The sequence below is a fragment of the Balaenoptera ricei genome, chromosome 5 (assembly GCF_028023285.1).
Source record: "Balaenoptera ricei isolate mBalRic1 chromosome 5, mBalRic1.hap2, whole genome shotgun sequence".
Taxonomy (NCBI): domain Eukaryota; kingdom Metazoa; phylum Chordata; class Mammalia; order Artiodactyla; family Balaenopteridae; genus Balaenoptera; species Balaenoptera ricei.
The window spans coordinates 46,212,117-46,239,850 of record NC_082643.1 but is presented as its reverse complement, the minus strand read 5'-3'; the positions used below and the strand labels follow the sequence as shown (position 1 = coordinate 46,239,850).

Below are 27,734 nucleotides of genomic sequence, written 5' to 3'. Positions count from 1 at the left end.
TAGATACATATACATATATACACATACATATATACATATACATATAGACATGTATACACACATATAAACATGTATATACATATACATACATGTATATACATATACATATATATATATATACATATACACACACACAGAGACATGATTTTGTGGTCAAAAGTAGAGCTCAACTCAACGGAATCCACTAAAATCTCTAATTTGCATTTGCTGTTAGATTACAGAAATGTCTTTCTTTAACCCTCCTTGTGTTTAGGAAAAGAGACTGGTAAGCGTCCTCTGATTCAGCAGTTGGCGGTAACAGTAACAGCTACTCGCTAAGATAAAAATAGGAAACTCCTATCACTAAAATATAAGACAGATTTTAATTAACCAGACTCAACAAGAAATCAGACCATGTACCACCATTAGATTCAATTCAGACGTTCCTTCTTTTGTGTAGCTATAAATCCTCCAAGTATCAGGTAAGCCAGATGCTCAGCCAGAATTATGAATCCCACTTTTCATCCCTTTTGGGGGAAGGCATCTAAAGATGCCAGCATTCTGAGACAACTTAGACCATCCAGATTTGTGATTCTGTGAACTTTGATAAAAGGAACATTGTGCTACGGTTGTGAAGTATCATAAGATGGCATCTCTAGGTACTCTGATGAGGGAACTATTACTCCCAATTCAATTTGCTTTCAATTCAGTTTCTCAGGAGGTCACTCAGAGGGTCTGACATGAGTGTCATTTCTTTGTCATTGAAGAACATTATGCTGCTGGCTTGATCTGTTCATCCCTTGCTCCATCTACTTGGGTGTAGGTTAGTTGTAAATGAGGCACTTTTGGTCCAGGATCTGGCTGCTACAAGTGTTCTTCAGTTTGCCAGCTTTTATCCACACTTTTTTATCTGGTCATGCAATTACAGGTGAGAGTCCCAGGTAGGGGTTAGTCTACCCGCTTAATATCTCCTTGTCACTTTGTTTACTCTGAATGTAATGGCTGGTCACTAAAATATAAAGATGAGTATGGCTTGACCTCTTTTTTTTTTTTTTTTTTTGACCTCTGCTTTAGACAAAAACATACAAGCAATTCTCTCTTAGCTCAGAGCTGATTCTTCTTAAGCATTTGGCATTTGTTATGTGCTAGGCACTGTACTAATCTCTTGACATGGGCTGTCCCATGATTTTTTACAACGACCCTGTCAACAGGAACTATTACTTTATACTTACGACTCAAATAAGAAAATGGAAACACAAGGAAGGGAAAGTATATACATCTAGGAAGAAGTAAGGGTAGACATTGAAGACATGTGGTCAACTCCAGCAGTCACAGCACAGCTTCTACAAAGGAAAAATTACATTGAGTACAAAGTAGCAGAAGTAACAATGGAGCTATGCACTAGAGTTAAAGGAAGGGAAGTCTTGGGGATGGTTTCAAAACGGAGGAAGGTGAAATTTAAGCAATGCAGACTGGGACTGGGAGAGTGCCAGAACTATATATTTGAAGGTCAGAGGTGACCACCACAGCAGGAGATTTTTTTTCTCAATTTGGTATCCTCTCAAGGCAGGTTATAGACATGTGAGAAACACTGAAGGCAGGCCAAGAAAGAGGAGGCAGCTCACAGAACTGAGAGAGAGCAAGAAGCAGAGGGAAAGAACCGAAGATTCACAGGGAAAAGTCAAAGAGGGAGAGAATTTCCAGGGCCTATTGAATTTTGCAATTGGGTCTTCATTATTAATCACAAAAGCTATTATGTTCTTTATGCCAAAGATCACACACACGATCTCACATAAGTCTCACAACCAGCCTAGAAGTTTGTGTTATTATCTGCAGCACAGTTCCAGGGGTGGCCAAGGGCAAATTCCAAACCACAAAGGGTTGAGAAGTGACTTAGTGGGGAGAATGTAGTCTGCATTCGGGATAAATTTGGGATACAAAGAGATTGAGCCCCTACTGGAGGCTAGCCAGTATGCCAGTCACTTTAGCACTGTCTTCTACTGTCATGCAAACAAAACTCTAAAAGGAATGTGTCCTTATTCACCTTCAAAGAAGAAAGGGAGATTTGGAAGCCCAATGTGATCCCACAGCCTATATTCTTCTCCATAAACCCCAGTCTTCTCCCACCGAGGGAACAGATAGATACACTGCAACAGACATTTACTGAGGTCTTTACTGCAGCAGGCCAGGCACTGTGCTAAGAACATGTACCTGAATTGTCACACTGAAACTTCAGTTTAAATGCTAGTTTCTTAGAGAATGGACTTGAGGATATGGGGAGGGGGAAGGGTAAGCTGGGACGAAGTGAGAGAGTGACATGGACATATATACACTACCAAATGTAAAATAGATAGCTAGTGGGAAGCAGCCACATAGCACAGGGAGATCAGCTCGGTGCTCTGTGACCACCTAGAGGGGTGGGATAGGGAGGGTGGGAGGGAGATGCAAGAGGGAAGAGATATGGGGACATATGTATATGTATAACTGATTCACTTTGTTATAAAGCAGAAGCTGACACACCATTGTAAAGCAATTATACTCTAATAAAGATGTTAAAAATAAATAAATAAAATAAATGCTAGTTTCATTATCAATAGTGTGATGATTAACGGCTTGAGCCCAGGAATCAGACTCTCTGAGTTTGGAGCTCAGGTCTGCCATCTCGGAGTGTCCTTTTGCCTCAGTTTCCTCATCGGTAAAATGGGCTTTCTCGTTAAAATCCTTTAAAGATAATACACTTGAAATCAAAAGAACAGCGAGTACCTAGGGCGTGATAAGTGTGGGGTAAAATGTTAGTTAGCTAGTAGTTTAATTGCCATTTTACAGCCAGGAAAGACAGGGTGAGGAAGGACCCCAGAGGTGCTAACTCTGAGAGCCCGCTCTGGATTCTGGCGCGTCCCAGAAGTCTTTCCGTTTCACCACCGCTCACAATCCTGCCGAGAATCCTCTCGAGGGGGAATGTGGTGGGGGGGGGGGGTTGTAGTGTGTTTGCTTGTTTATTTGTTTTAAGACGGGATTGACTCCACTCGCACATCTTTTTCTCCTGGGGGGCGGTGGGGAGGGGGTGGATACAGAGTGAAGATGCAGAAGAGAAGGAGCGATGATGGGTAAGCTCTCAGAGACACAGGGAGAGATGGCAACCCGGCACAGGTGCAGGGTCCGCAACCTGGGTCTCGAGAGGCCCACGAAAGGAAGCGAGGATGGTGTTCACATCTTGATCTTGTTTGGAATCAGAAGCGAAAGTGTCCAGGAAGAAGTTTATTTTTCCTCTGCTCTCTTGTTGGCCGGGACATAGCCAATGTTCTTGAAGGGATTAAAAAAATAATACCCCGTCCCTCCTACCCTTTCCTTCTTCCTCGATCTTCTCCTTTCCCCCCTCCTCTCCCCTACCACCCCCAACCCTGCTTCCTCTTCTCTCCCTCCCCCTGCTGGTTTGCTGGTTACTTCCCCCTTCCCTTCTCTCCCGGCTATAGCGGGGTCCCAGCTGTCTGCGAGGGCGAGGGATACACCAAGATTGGCTGCGGATCAGCCAGAGAACGAAGGCAGTCTCTCTCTCTCTCTCTCTGTTGCACACAACACACACACACACACATACACACACACACACACACACACACACGCATACACTCAAAACTCGGACTGGCCGCACCGCGGCTGCTCCAATCCTTGCAAAAGGCGAGCGAGCGCCCTCAGGACCGCGGCGCTCAACCCCGCTCAGTCTCTGCGCCCGACGCGGCGCTAGTCCCCGTGCCCAGCGCGGCAACTTCGGCCGGGTGTTCCCGAAAATAAAGCGGGGAGGGAGGGTACAGACAGATCCGAAAACACCCCGGCCACACACGCCGCGACTTCAACTCTTTCTTGGGGTCCGAGTGGAGACTGCGCCGGCAGCGCCCTGCGCTCGTGAGGTCCGCGCCGCTGCCGGGGAAGAGCCCACCTGCCGGTCCGCGATCGACCGGCGAAAAAAGTGCGGCTGGTCGCTGTCCTGCTCAGCAGCGTCCGGGCTCCGGGCGCCCTCGCCCAGCCCGTTGGGAGTTCAACCTTCCTGTCTGCCGCCGGCCCCGCGCGCCGCAGAGGGACCCCCCAGGACGCAGCAGCGGACGCGGACCTCGCTATGGCTGGGGCGCGCAGATTGCTCCGTCTATGGCTGGGCTGCTTGTGCGTGAGCCTGGCGCACGGGCAGAGACTCAAGCAGCATTTCCCGGAGCTCCGCGAGCCTGTGCCAGGCGACCGCACGGCAGGGGGCGGCCCAGACCCCCTCCCGCAGCCGCTCGACAAGGTGTCAGAGCACATGCTGCGGCTCTACGACAGGTACAGCGGCGGCGGCAGAGCCGAGGCGGCGCGGACACCGGGGTCCTCGGAGCGGGGCTCGCCGCCTCGGCTCCCCCAGCCCCTGCGCGAGGGCAACACGGTTCGCAGCTTTCGAGCAGCAGGTGAGTGCCCGAGGCGCCCCCTTTCCGCGGTCCCGCCCCAGGTGTCTCCCGGGACCCCCACGGCTTCCTCGTCTGCCCTGTGTTACCTAGAGACCTTCCCTCGCCCTCCAGCTGCCCTCCGAGCCCCTCGGTCCTGTCACACCCCGCATTCCGCCTGTGAGTCAGCCCAATGGTAGAGTCCGAATTGAGAGGGAGAAGTGGAGAGAAGGGCGCCGAACCCTGGAGGGGGTCGGCTGGAGGAAGTGTGTGAAAGAAGGGAAGGGGCTGCCCCCGCCCCCCCCACCACCACCGCCCACAGGGTCCTCCTGCCCTGGGTGTCTGCAGCTTCTCTGGGGTACCTTGTGCTGATGTTTCTTAAGTCGGTCAGCGGAAATTCCCTTGGACTGGGCTTTAACCATGTTTACCTAGAGGCAGATGTCATTTTATGCCAACCCCGGGGGCACCAGAGAGAAAAGTCACACCTGAACTAGATGCCTTCCCTCGGGCTTTTAGACAGTCGCTTCTCCAGACCTTGCACCTCCTCTTAACTCGCGTCCTCTGTGTTACTATATTTGACACTGTCTACTTGATAGTCCCTTGGTGGCAAACACACAAACTAAACCAGGTGCTTGCGTGTTTTGATTATTTAAAACCCATCTGGGCAAATAGGGGCTGTACCACCCACCTTGGGAGGAGCTGGGAGGGAGGGGAGCAGCCGTGGATGTAAACACCTCTTGGAATCCGCCGATGAAAATCTGCTCATCCCGTTTTTCAACACACAGATCACTGCGGACTGAAATTCATGGCTTAACAAGGTTTCTCCTGGCCCCTGCGGTGAAGCGAATAACTTATGCTAACAGCCTGCCTCCCTTGTGCTAACAGCTTGAGGGAAAGTTTCCTGGACACTAACACGCTTTATGTGCTTTGAGGATGCACCAGGCTTTTTTGTTCACTACATTCACGATAAAGGGACCTGTCTTCAGTGAACCGTTGAAAAATAGCCAAGAACTTCAAGTAAGGGGGCCATGCCTCATGCTCTATCAATTCTGTCAGAATCACTAGAAAGAAATCTCCCAAAGCTTTGATATGTAGGACTCCTGGAAAAGAGGAACACGAAAGCATCCATCAAGGAAAGTCCTAGGTTGACACTGTAAATATACTCTAGAGCTCATAGGCATGATGACATTTACAATAAACGTGAATTATGCTTTCTAATGCAGAAGTCTTCAGCTATAGTCTGAGCTGAACCAGATTTCACTTTCTTCTTAAAACCACGAGCATGATCTATAAGGAGTTGGCCTTTGCTACGGAAACAGAAACCTGCTCTGGTTCATCCACAGTGTGTCAGCCACTTGAGAAGGCTGTCCTGACAGCTGACCACACCAGTGAATGCCCTGTTTACTTTAGTGCAACTCCAAGGGCAGAGCTCAATGAAGAAGTAGTGTGGGAGAAACAAGGGTAGTTGGGTGGGCAAGGCAGGTGGCAATAATGAAGATACTTGAATCATTCTTATCTCGATATTCACTTTCTTGGTACTATTCCTAGGGAGTAGCTGAGGTACCCAGAAGGTGAATAGTATTTTTGGTATCAGCAAATTTCATTTTAGTATGAATCACGAAGTTTGGAAGTAGCATGTGAGTTTGTTTCATTCACACCCATTGTATAGTGTGTTTGTATGTTTGTTTTAGACTGAGGGAACCATGAGTGGGAGATGGATAAGGATTTGAATAACTCAGGCCCCATTTACTTTTTTGGGTCCAACTCACTCCATGCATTATAATTTCAGAGTGTCCCTTATCAGCCTCTCTGTACTCTTATACCATCAAATGATAAACTCTGATACAGAGGCCAGAAGTTCCCTTGAAATGATGAATTGCAGCTTGAAGCATATATACAAGGCTGCGTGCCCTGATAAGAAAAGTAATTCCTTTAACATCCTAGAGACTGTCTTAATGACTTATTCATCAACTGTAGACACTGGTTTTTGTGGAAGCTCAAGTGTCCTGTTACTACCTTGGAGACTCCTGGAGAGACTGTTCGCCTTGGACCCCTTCCAAGAGTGTTTAGTTACTAACACACTAGAAGGACCTTATTATGAGGCAGTTCTGGCTTTAATAAGGCAGGGCTCCAGGAAGGTGCTAAGGTTTTCTTTCGTGTGTGTCTCTCTCCTTTGTCCATAACAGCATTTCTGTAACATCCTTCATCTTGTGACATATGTTCTGATGCAGGCGAAAGATGCTGTCTGCATTAATAAATTAGATATGTTTTTTCTAGTCCGTAGTGTTTAAGTTTCACAACGTATGGGCTTCTCCGTACCAAGGATGTTACAGATTTTAATGGGAGGTCAGGTGTGTGCTGTATCTATGAAGTGGCTGCTGTTCTGGCAGACTTTCCCAGTGCTTATTCAGGCTGAGTTATAGCCTTAGAGCCCTATTTGCTCCTTGGAACATACCTGATTAAAATTATTTATTGTTCTAAACCTAGAATATCTTTGGTTGAAATTTAGCTGCTGTGGTCTCCCTCTGATTACTTTCTACTTAAACCATTACTTGATGGTGGGTGGCATTCATCCTAAATACACTTTCTGCTAACCCTTTTCTCCTCCCTCAATGGTGTGCAGTTGGTGTGCCAAAACCGTAAGTTTGGAGAACTCATAAGTCTTTCTGTGATGTGTAAGGGTTTACATAAAGATACGTTTTATCTTTCCCTTTGTAAAAGGTAATTTGCAAAATTATCGATGACAGAGAAGTTCGGCTTTAGAAAAACACACCGTCTTAAAGGAAGACAAGAGGGATATGAAATCAGCTTTTATTTTAATCTTAGCTTAAGTTGTCCTTGGCTTCTATGTAATAAAAGAAGAGTGTTTTACATGAGGTTTTCTCCTGGCTTGATCCTTTAAGATACATACTTTGTGTTCATTAGTTTCTCATCATTTCCATAGTCACTTAATCTTATTTTTCTTAATCATAAATTTAACCTCTTTAGGGAAAGCAATTAAAGCACAGATGTTCTTATTAGGAAACTATCATTATTTTAATTTATGACATGTAACTACAAAAATGGTTGCATTTCAGTGGATTTATGTCACCTTTAAAAAAAAAAAATCACACAGACTTCATAGACAAAAAGAAAAGAAAATTGAGGAAAGTCAGACCCAAAAAGGAATATTTTCCTTCAGTGAGAAAGGGGAGAGTCTTTCCTACTGTAACCAAAAGTCTTTAAAAATGAAGAACTATAAAGTGACATGTTTCTGAAGTGCAAGTCTAAAATGTAAGGCTTTAGAAAAGATATAATTAAGGGCTAAACAATCATTCCAATAGGAGCCAGTCCTGTAAAATGCATGGGCCAGTGGGAAAGCATCATTTTTGATGGATTTGATGGCAAGGGGATGTCATAACTTCATTCAAACACAGTTACCTTGAAATTTCTGGCACCTAGAAACTAGGCTTGAAATTAAAGCGTACTTAGATTATCTGATGTTTTTATTCCAAGAACAATAGTACATCTGGAGAAGGGGAGCTGGATGTGCAGCTGCTTTGAATTACACACTACTTTGAATACATGATAGCCCTTAATGAAGTTCTTACTGTAATAAGCAAGACAGCTTTACAATCTCTGACATTTAAAAATCCATAATACCATGAATTCTTGATTATCTATGCTAATGGAAAAGAGAAAGAGAACGTATTACATAGAAAATAATTTAAATTTAGCTTTTTAGTATAGTTTAGACATACTCAAAGAGACCAAGAGACCACGAGGGTCAATGAAAAACATCCCCTAAGCAGATAATTCACTCGGGAAGTATTTGTACATTAAAAATATATACATATTTAAGAATATATTAAAAGGGTTACAGGCATTTTATCTAAGCAGTGGAAATTTATAAGCACTTGATTGACCCAGTTCAGATTTTTCTAAAAATTAAATAGAGATGTGAATGTCAAACCTGCTCTTAAGCATTTTGGACTTATACAATTTTGTATTTGGAAGAGGCTTTAAAGAAAGCAAGTCCAACCCCTTACTTAAATGGAAGAAGAAACGGGCATCATGATGTATTTGCCAGACAGTTTTTCAGACATACTGAGCTCATCTCAAAACCTACGATTTCTAATCATCTTATTTTCTAGGAGAAGATTTTTTAAAAGAGGGTCTTTAAAAGATGTTAACAGGTGTTACATAAATTTGCATTCCATGGTCAAATAAGTTTGGGAAAAATGATCAGTTTGCTCTGGGACCTTTCAGGTCCTTTAAATGTTAGTGGACCCTCTTAAGAGTGGATCACTTTCTCCCCAAGAGAGCATTTTAGAGAATTATGGTTCTAAGATATCTATTTGGGGAAACATTGGTTCAGAGCCTTCCTAATTTCTCAAGAAAGAAGATATGCAAAATTCAAGTGAATATTATGACTGAAAACTGTCTCGTTTCTCATTTGTTTATTCAGGATGTTTACTTACATTGTTAGTTTTTGGACTTGAGTCCAGTTGGCATTGTACAGTTGGCCCTCCACATCCCTGGTTACCAGGGATCCAACTACAGATTGAAAATATTTGAGGGGAAAAATTTCAGAAATTTCCCGAAGGCAAAACTTGATTTTGCTGAATTATAAGTACTCTAGAGATGGTTTAAAGTGTACGGGAGGATGTGGTAGGTTATATGCAGATACTATGCCATTTTATATAAGGGACTTAAACATCTGTGGCTTTTGGTATCTGCAGGGGTCCTGCAACCAGTTCCCTGCGAATACCAAGGGCCGACTCTACCATCTTCCTGATTAAATATCTTAAACTTCTCTGAATGTAATTTTAGAGTTTCTGTCATTAAATTTTATTTTGCCTGTTTCCCTATGAATTCTCCTTCATTGTTTTCTTCTATAGGATTAATATTTATTATTTTACATCTAATCTGGTATTATTCTTTTAAAAGAAAAGCTACTTTATTTGTGGAAAAATTCACTAGAGATCATGCACATCACTTCTTTAATGTTTTACCACAATTAATCCTTGGTTATAGACACCTCTCAAATCTCTTGTATAATCCCAATTTGTTTGCTGTATTTATTAGATATAATAAAGCTCATACCTATCAAAAAGCCTAGTGAAAATTATTGAGCAACTTTGCATATACTTTGTATTTGCTATTCAGGATTTTTGTGCTACGTCAGAAATTTTCTCCTAAAATTTTAATGGTTTTCTCATATATCCAATGTGTATACCCTAGTAATCAGTATCTTAATAACTTTATTTCAGTGGTATGGTGGAAAGAAGTTTGGCATCACAAATAGTCTCTATTTGAACTTTCCTACGCCAAGTTTCAATTCAGAGTGAATTTTTAGGATTATGTTATGAACACATGAAAATAGAATTTTGTAATGGAAACACTGACATAGTATTAATCAAGTGACACAAGTATACCAGGATAATATCTACTTTGGACCATAGTAAACCATGGCAGTATGACCGAAGAGCCCTCATCTATGGAATATATTTAAAAATCCATAAAATTGCTAGTCTATTCATATGTTAGTAGTGGCTGTGTCCTAGAATATTTTCAGGGATGATATTATTAAAGGCACGAATGTCTCTTTATTCATCTGAAACATCAGCATGTAAGTCATAAAGCCAATTGACCATGGTGTTTTATTGACTCCTTCAATGATCTACCTTCCTTTACGACCCATCGTTTCTTGGCGATAGAACCACAGTAAATGCAATGCCTTGATTTTATTTGGGCACACTGTAAGTAAAAGTGTTTGGACAAACTGATCCTACTGTATTACCAACTTCAGTATGTTCTTCTTCCTTTATTGAGTGAGTAAATATTAAATATTCCTATTAAATATTAGAGTAAGTGTTAAATATTCCTTTTATAAAATAATTGCATCCAATAGCATTAGAAATGAAAGCTTCTTTGCCCAGTCCTCTGATTTTACAATTAAAACTATTGAGGCCCAACATGATCCTCTTTGCTTTTCCTTCAAAGAAAATTTTAATTTAATTGCATGGAATTAATCTAAAGACTGTTTGAATTGAGTATAATTGCTGCACTTAGGCATGGGTTAAGATAAATGGTTTTCAAGAAGAGAATAAATTCCTAGAGTTTCAGTTTTTCTATTTCCTGAGGCTAAGCATTAAGAGATCTAAATGCAAAAAAAAAAAATTAAAAAAAAATAAAAAATAAAATAAAAAGAGATCTAAATGCTAATCTTGGCTGAATTGCTAATTAATAAAGTTATCTAACATTGCTAGGCCTAGTTTTGACATCTATCAAATGGCTTAAGTCACACTTACTGTGCTAGTCTCACAGAAAGATGGTGCAACTTAATTGAAAAAAATTGAGTGTGAAAATGCATTAAAAGTTTAGAAGCCCTATATAAATGAGGTATTCTTAATATTTGGAGATATTGTTTCTCTCTAGCTTCCCACCAAACCTTAAACCTACGTAAAACATTAATAATTGCAATTGTTTGTAGCACAAAGGATATATCTGGGTAGCAATGTAAATATGAAGCGGTAGTAGTCCTCTTGTAATACAGTCTATGCTATGCCAAACCTACATTCAAGAAATTACTGTTTCTGTCCTGACCTTGGTGGCTGCATGCAGCAGAGTTGCACCTCTTTATAGTGATTTCTTGAAGTTTGTTTTTCTCAAAATATGGTCCCTGGATTGGTAGTAGCAACATCACCTGGGAATTGTTAGAAATTCTCCAGCCCACCCAAACCATCTGAATCATACTCTGAGTGTGGGGCACACAAATCTCTGTTTTCACAGGCCATCAAGGTGATTCTGATGCATGTTTGAGACACTCTGTTCTAAGCTCATGTCTCTGGAGTTTTGAGTATCTTATAATCAGCGTCTGAAATCTAGGATTGATTAACGTTCTAGTTCTGGTCTCATCCGGCCCTTTTAGTGGGCCTTTCCCCCAGACAAATGGTTTATTAATTTATGTAAGGGTAACTTTCTTTCACTTTGGAAGGTATATTAATGTCTTTATGACAGTTTTACCCTGGGGAGGAGTTCAAAAGTAAGTTGATAAAGACGTCTTACCCTTCTTTCACAGCTGCAGAGAGTTTGGGGCCTGAGTCGCAGGGGCCAAGTCTCTGGAGGGCAAAGAGCGTAGCTCATGTCATGCTTGTATTCTGAAGGCCTGGCATAGTTTGCCACACAGTAGGCACTCAGTAAATATTTCAGTTGACCTGAATTAGATGTTCAGAGGACTAGATAAGAAAACATAGTAGAACAGCTATTTGCCAGGCAAAGGATCCTTTAAAAAGAAACTTGCCATGAAAGAATTTCCCACGAGGCACTTTACCACATATACGTTGAACGGCAAAACTATTCTATTTTATAGACCACTGTTCTTATAATGCTTCTTTTCTGATGAACTGAAACTCCATACGGTATTTATCCCCAAGAAGGCCTTGTGCTGACTTGAAAGTTTTTTCACTTGAAAGCTTTTTCACTTTAGTGTGAAGTAGGAAACACTTTAGAATCTGGTAAGTTTATACCGTTGCTCATTCAACAAATTTGACAAGTATTTTTCAGGATCAGTGCTCCAGACTGTGCAAAGAACTGGGAGTTCAAAACTTTATCTGGACGTGGGTCTACCCTCCGAGAGCTCACAGTCTAGGAATGCCCTTGGATGGAGGCGAAGAGCAGATAAACTGATCAGTGAACATTTTGCTGTTCTAGAAAAACATACATTATACCATCTTTGGCCATGTTTTACTTTGGACATAGAGAATGGTTGTTTTGAGATCCCATAAAAGTCAGTCATTTGACTGTAACCCTGCAAGAAAAACCACATTCTGACTTTGTGTTCTATTTACAATCTCTCCATCTCACCTTTGCCCGGAAACGGAAGGTGGCATAGAGGAACTGCAGCTTTGACTCCATAATCTACAGCAAATATTCAGCCAGTGACCGTGGGCATATATGGCCCTGTCCTAGGCACCCCTGCATTTCTAGCAGCTGTGCTTTGTTTGGAGAAAGAGGTGGAAAAAAAGAGTTGTTCTTAGTTACATATTTTCTGTATGACTAAAATGTTTTCCCTGCTTCCTGGGGATTTAACAAATCATCAAGATTTCATTTAGTCTATTTGTTTTAAAATCAGACTTTACATAGAAAGCTTTCCATTGTATATTCTATTTCCCTTTGAAAACGTTCTGTGTGGGCCAGCACGAAGGTGACCTTCCACTCACCACTCCCTGGGCACTGCCTTGGCTCCTCCCTGAGAGGAACTGAACTGTCGCAATAGTACAGCTGGTCCCAAGTCACAGTTTCCTTGCTGAGCCCTTGGTTTCATGAGGTGCAGGTGCTTTCTTTTCAGATGAAAACAGAAATAGATCTTCTACCTTTATCTAATAACCAAACTCCTTAAAAAGTCCATATAGGTAGTACAAGACCTGGGTTCCTCTCCAAAATCAATGCTCACCAGCTGGCTGGCTTTTATGGTCCTTCATTTTTACATTTCTACAATGAATAGGTTGGACTAAATCTGTTTATTCACAAAAGAAGCATTTATTGAGCACCGCTTAAGAGTTAAGCCCCATGCTTGGGACTGAAGAGTCTGATGTAATTACTACAGAGCCTTGTCTTTAAGGAATTTATGGTCTTAGGAAGGAATAACAATATAATGAAAATAGTAATAGAGGAGGGGTCTGAACCGAAGGAGTGGGTTGTAGTGACAAGCTTGCCTCTGCTTTGCCTTAAAAATCGAATCCGGATAATAATCAAGGAGAACTACGTTGGGTGAAAGCATTTCAGGGAGAAGTGGCAGCAGCCGCAAAGTCCTAACAGATGTGCAAAGGAAAGTATGGCTTGTTCCGAAACTCAACTGACTTCTAAACCCCTTTCCAATTCACAGGTATTATGACTCTAGAAAATTCAGAGTAAGATTATCATGCCAATGGCATGATAATCTAACTAGACCACAGTAGACGCATTCTCAGCAAGGAAAATCCAAGTTTGTGCTAGTGCCAGCAAACAGTAAGAAAACAGCACCACCTATTGGTAGTTATATTTTGGCATCAAAAACATTTCCTTAGGAAGAGCTGGATATATAGCCTGTCGTAGTTCTTTGCAAGGGATCTGAGAGGTTATCTAGTTCACTTTTCACACCTTCCCTACCATAAAGAGATCCTCCTGTAATAGTCTTGAATTATGACCATCTCTCTTCTGTCTGCCTGGTCCCACAGGGGTCTCACCCTCAGGCTAGACACTTAGAAAGTCATTACTTACGTTGACCTTGATTCTGGTTCCATTCAGCTGTCACCTTTAGACTCAATTCTCATCTTTGACACTGACAAGAAAAAACCTGATCTCTCTGCAGCCCCTCAAATATTTGCAAACAATTCTCATGTCACCGATTAACCTTTTTTTTTTTCTTCTTCCAGAGCACGTATTCTCTATTTAACTCAAATTTGTAAGAAATAACTTTAAGACCAACATCTTGGTTACTTTCCTAGTTGCTCTCTTTTATATCAATAAACTAGTTAAAATGAGAGCACCCAGAATTAAGCATGCAACTCTAGATAGAATTGGATTGGCGTGGCACAGTAACGTTCTCTAATACCTGAAGACTACCAAGAGCCTAAAAATACATAAACTATTGTTTTGTAACCTGATAACATCTGCCATTGCTTTTTAATATTATTATTATATGTTTGTTCTTATTAACCAGAAAGTATACCTCCGTTTCCGGATTCATCGATTCCAAATAAGTAAGTATCGGAATATTTCAGAAGAATAGAAAAAGTGAACATGAAAGCATTTTCCATTCACTGATATTTCAACATAGATATCTTCTTCACAGATAAGTCTGCTACTCATGGGGAAGAGAGAGAAGGCTACTGCAAAACTCCTGTTGTTAAGTATACGAGAAGATACTTTTTTGAAAAGTTAATTTAATATAAAATCTAAAAAAGCATGAGAGTAATTGAATAGATATTATTACCACATATTTCAACTTGCAGGGAGGTATTTATCTTATCTTATATACTCTACTGCACTCATCTACTCAACTCCATGCAGCTCTCTAACTACTCTTTTTGTCCGTTTATAAAGACTAAGTATTTGTTGACTTGCTTTAGGGAAAAGAGCATTGACTTGCACGGAAATGAAATGTTTAAAGTCAGGGAAGGCAAAAATAAAGTATGGGTTAAAGAAATCAAGGAATGTTTTGTGGAACTGTTGAGACTTCTAGCTCATTGTTTTAAAAGACGTAGGGAGGAGGGAGATCTAGGGCAGGCAGAGGTAATTCGTCTCCTCATCTGGGTGGAAATAGCAAAGGCATCGAGTGCTACGTATCATACAACACCTTTAGTTAGGAGCTAAATGTGAATTGGCCATTCCTTTTCTGAATTTCAGCAGCTTAGGTGTCCGTAAGGACTTCGAATAACCACGTTAATCTGGGATATTTTTATAAGTTTCCATTAAACATTGGAAATATTGCTCATGCAAAATCTTCCAGATGTCCCGCACTGCTTGTGGCTAGAATGTGCTGCTTTTATCTCCTCCCCAACACTCCCTTTTCCTTTCATTTTTTTTTTTAATTAAAGTATAGTTGATTTACAATGCCATGTTAGTCTCAGGTATACAGCAAAGTGATTCAGTTATACATATATATATATTCTTTTTCAGATTCTTTTACCTTATAGGTTATTGCAAAATATTGAGTGTAGTTCCCTGTACAGTAGTTCCTTGTTGGTTATCTATTTTATATATAGAAGTGTGTATCTGTTAATCCCAACCTCCTAATTTATCCCTCCCCACCTTCCCCTTTGGTAGCCATAAGCTTGTTTTCTATGTCTGTGGGTCTATTGCTATTTTGTATATAAGCTCATTTATATCTTTTTTTTAAATTCCAAATATAAGCGATATCATATGATATTTGTCTTTCTCTCCTCATTCTTAAAAGTCTGGTTAAAGGTTGCATCTTCCCCATAGGTCCCTCTTCCCCATACATGGGGAAAGTTCATTGCTCCCTCCTTTGTGGTCCAAAAGCATAGTTAATACCTTTGACTTTGACGGAAAGTAGCATCATCACGGTGTAGCTACCTGCATATTAATCTTTTCCCCTTGTCCTGGTGTGGACAGCAGTGGCCACTGGGCAGCCCTGGGACCCAGCCAAGGGTCCAGCACCTAATAGGTATTCAATTCATATTTATTAAAGTAAAACATTTGTTTTGCTTTAGTTCCTGTTCTTTGTTGGTTGTAGTGGTTGTATATGTGTAATACACAAATAACACAATTGAAGCTATGTGTATAATTGCTTTGCCATAAAGCACTGTTGCTCAACTGCCCATTTAACTCTATTTTAGAGCAGTCTGTTGGTCTTAGACTTTTGATTGCAGATTGAACTGATTAGCTACAGCTGGAGGGAAAATTTTAAAGTATTCACCAAAATTATCTTAATATAATATGTCCTTAATAAAGGAAGGTGTGTTGCATTCCAAGAAAATAATCTTTTGCTCAACTTACATTTTGGTTTGCATATTCATGTTTAGCAAATTCCTAATTCTTCACCGCCTTTGAAAAACAATGCCTTTTTTCTTTCCTTTTGGGCTATATGACCACAAAAATGGTGGTCATTCCACTGTCCAAGAGAAATTTACTTTGAACCACAGATGTGAGCCACATATGTAATTTAAAAATTTTGGTAGCCACATTAAAAAATATGAGAAGCGAAAGGAGGAATTAATTTCAATAATATATTACATTTTAAATGTTCTGCGCCCACACCAACAAGCAATTCTTGAACACCAGCAGGGGGTCTGAGAATTCAACTGAATTCTCCCACCATCTACCCGAAGACAGCATCAAATTCCGTAGGTAAAGGGCTCAGTCCCACAAGACTGTCCTCCACTTCAGATGCCAGCCCCGAACTCAGGTTGTTTCCTGTGCCTCTGACCAAACTAGCTACAGATTGGAGTTTCCCACAGCCTCCTCCTTGGGTTTGGTTAATTTGCCAGAGTGGCTCACAGAACTCAGGAAACCCATTTACTCACTAGATTACCAGTTTAGCATAAAAAGATATAACTCAGGAACAGCCAGATAAAAGAGATGCAGAGGGCAAGGTAGGGGAAAGGGCTTGGAGATTCCATGCCCTCTCTAGGCATTCCACTCTCCCCAATCTCCATTTGTTCACCAACCCAGAAGCTCTCCAAACCTTGTTTTTTAAAATGTTTATGGAGGCTTTGTTACCGAGTCCAAGTTCGCTCTGCTCGCCACAGGACAGGACAAAAAATTGGAGACGAGGTGTTGAGTCAAGGAATACGACTTTATTTGCAAAGGACAAGAAGATGGCAGACTAGTGTCTCTGAAAAACCATCTTATCAGGGTTTGGATGCCAGTTTCTTTTATAGCACAGAGAGGGAGAGGAGATGAGGAAGTAAAGTAAAATGGCCATAAGTTTTGCGAATATCCCCTGGAATGGCCAGCCTCAGGGAGGGGATGTGTTCATTTCTTCTTAATTGCAGCCATCCACAGGTGGACAGAGTCCCTGTGTTTCCCTGAACAAAGGCACTTTGGTTTAACATTCAGGCAGAGGAACAGGGTTCCCCGAGGCAGGCCATTATGTACAGACAGTATCCTTTTAGTGAACAAAAGCAGCGGAAGGCAAAGGTTAAAGTCAAAGAAACAGATCCAATATGTTGTCAGACTTGGCTCTTCCCTGTTACAGCTTCATTATGTAGGCATGGCTGATTAAATCATTGGCCATTGGTGATTAATTCAACCCTCAGCCCCTCTCCCCACCCCAGAGGTGGGGATTAGAGCTGAAAGTGCAAATCCCCAATCACAGGGTTGGTTCCCAGGCAGCTAGACCCCATTCTTAGGTGACCTCCAAAAGTCACCTCATTAACATAACAAAGGACACCTTATGGCTCTCATCACTTAGGAAATTCCTAGAGTTTTCGGAGTTCTAGACCAGAAACGGAGACGAAGACCAAATATGTATTTCTTATTATAAATCACAGTATCACAACATTTAACCCAGTGTATCCAAATATTATGATTTCAACACGTAATCAATATAAAATATATTAATGTGATATTTTATACTAAGGCTTCGAAATACAGTGTGTATTTTACACTTACGGCACATCTCAATTCAAACTTAAGTGACTAGTTGCTATCCTAGTGGACATTGCAGGTCTAGTTAGCTAACATTCATTGAGTTTTTTCCTAAGGGCTATGTGCATTACCTGCATTCTTTCAATTAATTCTCACAACAACTCTGCCGTCGATACTATTGGGTTCATTTTACAGGTGAGCAAACTGAGACTCGAAGAGTTTAGGTAATTTGCCTGAGTACAGCTATTGGGTGTGGTGGAGCTGAGGCTGGGCCATAGGGTTTTGACTTCAAACGAAGGCACTGAATTAAAATTAAAGCCATCAGAAGAGGCAATATGGCGAGTTCTGTGACATTTATGAGACGATATTGAAGATTAGACACAAGGCGGAGGCTGGTTAACAGCAGGGCACAAGGTGTCTGGAAACGTGTGTGAAAGAAGGAAATAGTTTGAAGCAAAATGTAGGGAAAGGAGTAGGATTGGTTTCCCCAATAAGACACGACCACCCACATCCCTCGGAGTTCATTTCTTCCCTGCCACTGTGTTCCTTTGGCAACCATCTGATTGCCACATACTTAGAACAGAGTGACTTCTCTTCCTTCCATTTAAAACTTCCATCTGGGTAAAAGTACATGCTCTTTGAATGTATGAATTAAAAGTATGAATTAAAGCTAGAGTCTGAACAAGTCTGATGCCATGGCTTTGTTATAAAGGTCTGTAAAATATTATCCTGGTGTCATGGATTATACAAACATTCACAAATGGCAGTTTACTCCTTTTCCCTCACACAATGTTAGAAATGAGTAAAATATGTTTCCCACTGCACTTCCCTTATACATGGGGACTCAGTGAACTCATTTTAAGTTTCCAGATCTTTATAAAAATGTTTTTACTAAAATATGTCTTGGATCAAGAGCATAATTTCACGATTGCGTGTATGTTTCTGAAACAAATATGTATATGAAACAAGTGTATGGAGGAGGGCCCAGGCTCTGGTGACCGATCCCAGGACAGGGGATTCTTGAGCCTAAGCTCAGCCTTACCATTAGCTCATTAGATGATCTCAAGATTAGATGATCTCAATTTCTGCCCTTACTAATCAATCGTCCATTCTGTTACTCTCTCTCATTTCTGCATCTGAAGACTTGGATATACAAATTGCTCAGTTTCAATAATTTTGTTGCACTCTATAGAAGCAATTCAACTCTTATGTTCATGTAATGTCATAAACTTTAGACAAGCTCCACAACAGCACTAATTCTTCATGACACTTTCTAATGTGTGACTCATGTTTTCAGATGTTATCTGAAGATGGAGCTATATGGTCTTGCTTACCCACCCTCATCCTGCACCCTTAACTTTGTGAGGAAGATAGAAGAAGGGGTAATCCCTGTATTACGGTTAACACCAGCACTAATAACAATAATAATTTATACTTAAGAAACACTTACTGGACCCCCTGAACTGATTTACACACATCTCATTTAATTCTGATGACAGGAGTATTATTCCATTTAATGAATGAGAACACTAGTTACATAGTTAATAAGCGGCTGAGCCAGGAATCGAATCAAAGTGAATTTACTTCCACTAATGCTTGTAACCAATAGGCTAGACGCTGCTTCAGATAAGATGCTATCATGGCACTGTGCCAAAATTACAGGAATAGTTCTTGGCAGTCTCATAATTAAAAGCCAGAACTCTCAGCTCTCATACCACTAAGTTTACAAGTGTGTTTCAGTAAAGGAAAGAGAAAATTAGTAAAAATGGCTGATCCTTGCTTTCATCTTCATCCAGTTTATAAAATTACTCCTTTTGTTTAGTTGTGGTGAAAATTACATAATTTAAGCATAGCTATTTTTAAGTGAACAACTCAGGGGCATTTGGTACCTTCACAGTGTTGTGCAACCGCCAGGTTTATCTAGTTCCAAAATATTTCTATAATCCCAAAGTAAAACCCCCTACCCATTAAGCAATTTCTCCACATCCAGTCCCTGGCAAACACTAGTCTGCATTCTGTCTCTATGGATTTACCTGTTCTGGATATTTCACGTAAATGGAATCGTACAACATGGGACATTTTGTGTCTGACTTCTTTCATTTAGCGCAATGTTTTCAATTGTGGTTCGTCCACATTGTAGTATTATCAATCCCTCATTCCTTTTTATGGCTGAATAATGTTCCATTATATGACTATACCACATTTATTTATCCATTCACCCATTGATGGACATTGAGTTGTTTCTACCTTTTGGCTATTGTGAAGAGTAGTGCTGCTATAAACATGCATGTACGTGTACTTGTTTGAACACCTGTTTTCAATTCCTTTGGGTTTATACCTGGGGTAGAATTGTGGGGTCATGTGATATTTCTATGTTTAACTTTGAGGAATTGTCAAACTGTTTTCCACAGCAGCTGAACCATTTTACATTATAGCCAGCAATGTAAAAGTGTTCCAATTTCTCCACATCCTCACTAACACTTGTTATCTTGTTTTTCTTATTATAGCCAACCTAGTATATGTCAAATGGTACCTCATTTTGGTTTCGATTTACATTTTTCTGATGACTAATGATGTTGAGTATCTTTTCATGTGCTTGTTGGCTATTTGTATATCTTCTTTGGAGAAATTTCTATTTGATTCCTTTGCTCATTTTTTATTGGTCTGTTTGTCTTTTTGTTTTGAGTTGTAAGGGTTATTTTTATATTCTGGGTCCTAGATTTTATCATATATATGATTTGAAAATATTTTCTCCATTTTGTAGGTTGTACAGACTTTCTTGATAATGTCTTTTGATGCACATAATTTTAAGTTTTGATGAAGTCCAGTTTATCTATTTTATGGATTTATCTACTTTTTTGATTTATATGTTATTTTCTTTTCTTACTTGCACTTTGGGTGTCATATATAAAAATCCACTGTCAAATCCAAAGCCATGAAGATTTTACCCCTATGTTTTCTTCTAAGAATTTTATGATTTTAGTACTTATATTTAGGTCATTCGTTCAGTTTGAGTTAATTTTTGTATATGATGTGAGGTAGGGGTCACGTTTACTCCTGTTTACTTTCTTTTTTTTTTTTTTTCTTCCTAGGGACCCTTGAAAATGAGAAACTGCATATTTTTAACCTGACTTCTCTAACCAAGTCTGAAAACATTTTATCTGCCACACTGTATTTCTATATTGGAGAGCTAATAAATATCAGCCTGAGTTGTCCTGTGTCCCAAGGATGCTCACATCATACCCAAAGGAAACACATTCAGATTGAGCTCTCTACATGGATCCTCAAATCCACCGGAAACCAAAGTCAACTCCTGGGTCATCTTTCAGTAGATGGAGCGAAACTTCATCAAGATTTTGTTTCCTGGTTGTCTAAAGACATCACTCAACTTTTGAGGAAAGCCAAAGAAAATGAGGAGTTCCTCATAGGATTTAACATTACTTCCAAAGGACACCAGCTGCCAAAGAAGATAACACCCTTTCTTGAGCCTTATATCTTGGTCTATGCCAATGATATTGCAATTTCTGAGCCCGAGAGTGTGGTATCAAGCTTGCAAGGACACCGGAATTTCCCCACTGGAGCTGTGCCCAAACTGGATAGCCATATCAGGGCTGCCCTTTCTACTGAACGGAGGAAGAAGCGCTCTACTGGGGTCCTGCTACCTCTGCAGAACAATGAGCTTCCTGGGGCAGAATATCAGTATAAGGAGGATGGGGTATGGGAGGAGAGAAAACCTTACAAGACTCTTCAGACTCAGCCCCCTGAAAAGAGTAAGAACAAAAAGAAACAGAGAAAGGGACCTCACCAGAAGAGCCAGACACTCCAGTTTGATGAACAGACCCTGAAGAAGGCGAGAAGAAAGCAATGGATTGAACCTCGCAATTGTGCCAGGCGGTACCTTAAAGTGGACTTTGCAGATATTGGCTGGAGTGAATGGATTATCTCCCCCAAGTCCTTTGATGCCTATTATTGCTCCGGAGCATGCCAGTTCCCCATGCCAAAGGTAGCCATTGTTCTTTGTCCTGTCCTTCCTATTTCCACAGAGTAGAAAGGCACAAGTTGAGTGTGTGTTTTCATTTACAAAATCCATCTGGACCTTTATTCTTGCATTCTGAAGTGTAATAGGTAACATGGTTATGCTTGGTTTTTCTTTAATGGTTGTTAAAGTAATACGAAGTCAATATTGGTATGAAGAAGGATATGAGAAAAAAATGTATGTGTAAAGCATGTTTTTTGCATTGTTTCCAAACACAGTGCATATTCAGCTACCTGGTCACATGTGAATCTGTGCCGGTCCACAACAAGCAAGCACCAAGTGGTAGAAGGCTGATCTTTGAGGGGGTATTCAGGGAATGAGTGAATGTCATGAGAGCAAAAGGAAGGACTAATTGGACTGATGCCCTGATTCAGAACATTTTTGATAGTCTCTTGTGAGATGAATTGTCATGGGGCTTAGTACCAGGGTTGGGCTAGGAAAACTTGCCTCATAAAATCCACCAGATGCTTATATCATTTGCTTCTCTGATAAATATCAAAACAGGAGTCAGAATAGAGAACGATGACTCTGTAGACTTCTAAGACTCATTTCATCCGGTCAGAGCTTACCTGTGCCTCTTCCAAAATCGATGGACTGAACTTCCTCCTATCAGTACTCAGAATCCTGACAGATATATTCTCAGAAGCCTTCCCAACCCCACCTCCATCTTGCACAGCAAGTCCCAGTGACTGTTCTCTTTGAATTTAGAGTTAATAAAACATATTTGTACCCCTTTGCCTTCCGTTAAGCTTATTGCTGCACTTTCATTCTTAGCTTGTTAACAATTTGAATTATACAATGAAAAGTGTTCCTAGAAATAGAATTCAGAGGAAGAATAAGAGTGTTTTTTTTGTTTCATTTTGTTTTTGTTTGTTTGTTTGTTGCAAAACTTGAAGTGAATCAACTTCTGCTATTGTATGTTGATGGAGGAAAAAAACCCTTTGCCTCAAAAAGTGACCAACTTCTGCCTACAGATCTTTAAAGCAGCTTGTTCATGTTACAGGCCTGTGATCATTGGGATGCTAAGGGCAACACACCCATAAAGCAAAGGGCCGACTGAACAAGACCAGGTCAGCCTCAGGGCCAGGACCTTGACTGAAATCCCATTTTCCTGTTACAATGTCTCAGGAGGATGAGCTTTCTACATTTTCTAGACCTTGTGAATTCCATGTTTTGTCAACGCAAACACAAAGTAAGCATTATATACATTTATAATGACATAAACTGCCTTATCTTGTCTAAATATTTATAAAGGACATTTTACTGATCAAACGAAACTTGGTCAAACTGGGATAGCATTTAAAACACACAACGAAGATGCCAAATATAACAGGCAGTGATGAATCTTTATTTTACAGTGTGGCTTGCTTTGTGGCATTGAGAGGCAGAAATGGATTCAAACTGTCTCTAAACTTGGGATGACTGATTTTAATTGGGTCTCTGAGTCTTCCAAATAATTCCTCTCACTCGCATAAACTGTGGTTTCTTCTAGGTAGCCTGGGGAAGGAGTTTCCCTCTTTCCTCTTGACTCCAGATTTTAAGACCCAGGGAGCCATGATAACGTGGAGATACTTAGTCAGTTAGCTTACCTGGCCTGGTCTCCACAATTACCCCAATTTACCTCTCCCATTTCCTGTTGGCTCCGCTTGCTTTTCCTGTTCAAAAACCTTGCTTCCATAGATCTTCATTGTGGCTCTCAGTGATCTAAAGAATAATAATTCAAAAACTTATGAGCGTTTTAAGAATAGAAGAGATAAGTTTAAGGAAAGAAGTGTGGTAGTGCAACAGAATGATTAAATGTGCATGCTCCATCATAGCTGTGTTTCTTTTTTTTTTTATTTTTTAATATTTTTTATTTAACTTTTTTTTTTAAGGAATTCCTTTATTTTTATTTATTTATTTATTTATTCATTTATTTATTTATTTATGGCTGTGTTGGGTCTTCGTTTCTGTGCGAGGGCTTTCTCTAGTTGCGGCGAGCGGGGGCCACTCTTCATCGCGGTGCACAGGCCTCTCACTATCGCGGCCTCTCTTGTTGCGGAGCACAAGCTGCAGACGCGCAGGCTCAGCAATTGTGGCTCACGGGCCCAGTTGCTCCGCGGCATGTGGGATCTTCCCAGACCAGGGCTCGAACCCGTGTCCCCTGCATTGGCAGGCAGACTCTCAACCACTGCGCCACCAGGGAAGCCCCATAGCTGGGTTTCTTAACCTTAAGATGCCTGCAATTGCCTCAGGATCTTGTTAATCTGTAGGTTCTGATGCAGTGGTTCTGAGGCTCGAGCCTAATATTCTGCGTGTCTCACAAGCCCCTAGATATTGCTGGTGCTACTGGTCCACACATCGTACTTTGAGTCGTCAAATCCTTTTGCCTTAAAACTTGGTTCCACCTCTTACCAGCTTTGTGTTTTTTGTATTTTTTTGCTGGGGGGGGGAAGTTACTCAAACTTTCTGTGTGTTAGTTTTCTCATCTTTGAAACAGTTACTGCAGTAAATAAAAATATAGTATCTACATGATGAAAACAGTGGGAAAATGAGATCATAGGTCACCTTGTGCTTAGCAGGCACTCAATAAATTTTTGCCATTGACATGATTATTAATGGCAATTGTTTATTATTATTGCTGTATTAATGGCCAATGGACTGAGGAGAATAGAAAATCAAATGTAGAGGACTGAAGAAAAACCACTTAGGAAAAGGGATCAAAAGAATAAAAGATGTAAGACAAGAAAAAGTTTTGTATATATTTCTTACCCCTTTTTTAAAAAATTAATTAACTAATTAATTTATGGCTGTGTTGGGTCTTCGTTTCTGTGCGAGGGCTTTCTCTAGTTGCGGCGAGCAGGGGCCACTCTTCATCGCGGTGTGCGGGCCTCTCATTATCGTGGCCTCTCTTGTTGCGGAGCACAGGCTCCAGACATGCAGTCTCAGTAATTGTGGCTCATGGGCCCAGTTGCTCCGTGGCATGTGGGATCTTCCCAGACCAGGGCTTGAACCCGTGTCCCCTGCATTGGCAGGCAGATTCTCAACCACTGCGCCACCAGGGAAGCCCCCTCTTACCCCTTTTTAAACATCACAAAGCTTCAAACTGGATTCTCCCTTCGGTCCAATAGTCCATAACCTCTTTGGAGGGTAACAGAATCAGGAGGGCATTGGTTGCAGCACTGAACTCATGATAATATTTGTCACAACTTGAGATGGCATCAGAACTATAGGGAGACGTAACAGGGATAAGGGTGTTTTCTCTCTGAGTTGGAGATTTCCTTCTGCCAAGTTGAGAGTAGAAGTTTGGCTGTGATGTGGAGTTCTCAGTCTCTCATCACCTTGTGTGGATCTGCTTTTCAAGCTTTTTAGTGGTTCCCTTTAAGTGTTCCAGGCTTTGTGTCTTTCAAATGGTACAGTCACCTAAAGGATGGGAAGCGTGAAGCAGTGTGAAGCTGTGACGTCAGGGGTAACTAATCAGTGTTGCTGTTATCAGCGGTGTCCAGCATGGTAAGCAGAGTAAACTATTTCAATAAAAGTATAGTCTGAGCAACAGAGGAAAACAAGGTCTCTGACCAGATCAGTACAAACACATGTGGAATAAGTGAGGTGCCAAAGAACTTTCAGACTGTAGATATACATTTTGCCCCAGAGAAAATTTCTCTCAGGCCAGACTCCTCTGCTGGCCCTCCTTCCTTCTGGCCTCCTGAGTGAGGGCCTGCTCTCTAGAGCGGGTTCTTTGTCTGCAAAAGTTGACAACCTGTCTGTAATTCAGAACAGCTGTGTTCTGCCTTTCCCAAATTCCAGGCTTTGCCCTTTCACTGATTCCAATTAGATAGTTTCTGGGCTATCACACCCATGTGGGCTGGATTGGAAGAGTGTAGAGCGAAACCCCATGGCCTGAGTCAGGAATGAAGGCTTGGAGCTGATGACATACTCTCCCCTGCTAATGCATTTGTAATCAAATTCAACTCGAGGACATCATCCACAGCTTGGCAGGTGCGGGCCTGACCACTGCAGATTTCATTCACAGACACGGCAGCTTGAATTTTTCTGATTTCTAGCCCCTACAGCCAATCTGTCCTCCCAGGGAGAGAGACCCCTGGCATTCTGCCATGAGAATGAGAAATACCCATGTAGCTTTAGCCAAGCCGTAGGCTTTTTGCGTCCCCTCACCACCATAAAAGAGATGGAAAACAGAGATTTCAGATGAGAATGATTGAGCCATTGTTGCTGACAGAGGTCCAAGGGAACCAGCAAGGATCGGAGGAGTGAAGGACTTTTTGCATGGAATGGTGCAAAGGCTGGGAATAGCAAAGACGCAGAATTAGGGAGCAAAGAAGCTAAACACTTTGAACCAAGCATCCTATATAAAGAAGAAATTCACATGGATGAGGTCAAAATGATGCGCCCTCAATTAATTTCCTGAGGTTTCCAGTTCCAATCTCTGATCATGAAGACGAACTCTAAAAATCCTAAATCTTGATGTACCGAGCTACCTAAGCAAAAAATTAAAAAAATGACCTAAACAGATGTCGATGTCATGTTTCACCTTCAATAAAAAGGGAGGCTGGGGAGAAAAACAACACAGGTTTGCATTTGTCATCGCTAGGTTTCTTAAGCTACGTAAAGAGAGTCCTGAGAAATGTAATCGGAGCTCAAAAACAAACAAAAATGATAAACTGGCAAATGCTCCACACTAGCAAATGACCGCATGGATCTTTTGTGCATGATATAATTATTCCTGGTCATGGCAGCTTGATCAGAGAACTTCACAGTGAGAAAAAAGGGGACAACTCCCTCGAAAACAGAGAGGTTACTGATAAGACACACCAGCAGGGAATCAAGGGCTTGCACCTGGATTCCAGTGAGCCCACCAGAGACAGCTCAAAGTTCCTGAATCTATCATTTGTGAGTTAGAGCTTTAAAAAAAAAAAAAAAAAAAGACAGGAATTTTCCTAGGGAACACCCATGAATATTTTCCATATCTGTGCCAGGTCATTTGCTCAGAACCTTTTATTTTTGTTGATGGGAATTATTTCCACAGAAATAGGTACAATGGAGGGTATGTTATTATTTATAAGTATTTCATCCATTTGGCAAGTATTAATTCAGTGCCTAGAGAGCCAGCTCTGCTTCAGGACTAGCCGTGCACAGCAGGATTTATGGATCAAGTCCTCATCTACTTAAATAGATCTACTTTATATGAAAATTAAATAGTGTAGGAGTCAGTAAAACATTAACAATAACAGAATATTGTCATAAAATCTATGGTTTAAAAAAAATCCTTTGGGGCATTATCATATGCTGTTTGGATGATGGAATCTTAAAAATAAATTAGTAGAGAAAAGTGTAGCTGCAAAAGTTTTCTTTAGAAATCACCAGTACTAATGAAATAGCAAACAGTGGCCATTGAGCCCTGTTGTACAATATGGATTGCAGTTTGTCAATTACACAGATAGTATTGATGCCACAGGGCACATGATATGCAAAATAGAGCAACATAGACTTCTTATCCTTAAGGGGAGAGAATACCTTTCTTTGCAATGCTACTTAATTGTAAGTTAACTACTCTTCTTAACACACACTTAAAATCTCTAGGAAGAAAGAGTAAATAAGGCAGCTGGCCATCATGGAGACTAATTTTAAAATAATTTGTGCCTGTTAGCAATAATGTTGAAATCTAATGTATGGATAATTTTTTTTCACTAAGATTGAAAGATGAAATGAGACAAATCAGATTTGCCCTTTTTCTGCCCCCCTTCCCCCAATCCTATTTTTTTTTACACTGTGCCAGCTTTCTATATTATTTGCTTCTTCCTTGGCTTGTATATACTCTTAACCTTTTAACTTGTTCCAGTTTCCCATACTGGGAGTTTTAGGTGTGTAAAATTAGAATACCAATTAATTCACTGGGGGCAGAGGTGCCTCTGAAACATGGCTCAAAATCTTGACATTAGAAAACCAGAGTTTTGGCCTAAATCCCACTCCTGAATTGACACATGATCTCTGGCAAGTTACCAAATTCCTGTTTTTAAATTTGTTTGAAACAAAACTGGTTTCATCTGCTTAAAAGAGACATTGGGGAGAACTAATGTTGAAAATTGTGGCACCGCTCATGAAGACGTTCTTACCACTCTGGCAATACCTAAGCATTCTGGGCTTGGAAGAGTGACCTTCTTCAATGCTTAGCAGAGCTGGATGATACTCTCTAGATAAAACCACACGTCTCCCGTGGATGTTAATGATCCCATTTG

General features: G+C 40.8%; 1 protein-coding gene across 1 annotated transcript in view; it reads left to right on the top strand.

The window, feature by feature from the left end:
* The first annotated feature begins 3,481 nt into the window (after positions 1-3,481).
* BMP3 (bone morphogenetic protein 3) overlaps positions 3,482-27,734 on the top strand; it is a 28,956-nt gene continuing 4,703 nt past the window's right edge. Inside the window, exons 1-2 of the mRNA XM_059922782.1 lie at positions 3,482-4,409; positions 20,555-21,465. Of these exons, the coding sequence (XP_059778765.1) occupies positions 4,091-4,409; positions 20,555-21,465 (1,230 nt within the window). The 5' untranslated portion in view covers positions 3,482-4,090. The remainder of the gene's footprint in view (positions 4,410-20,554; positions 21,466-27,734) is intronic.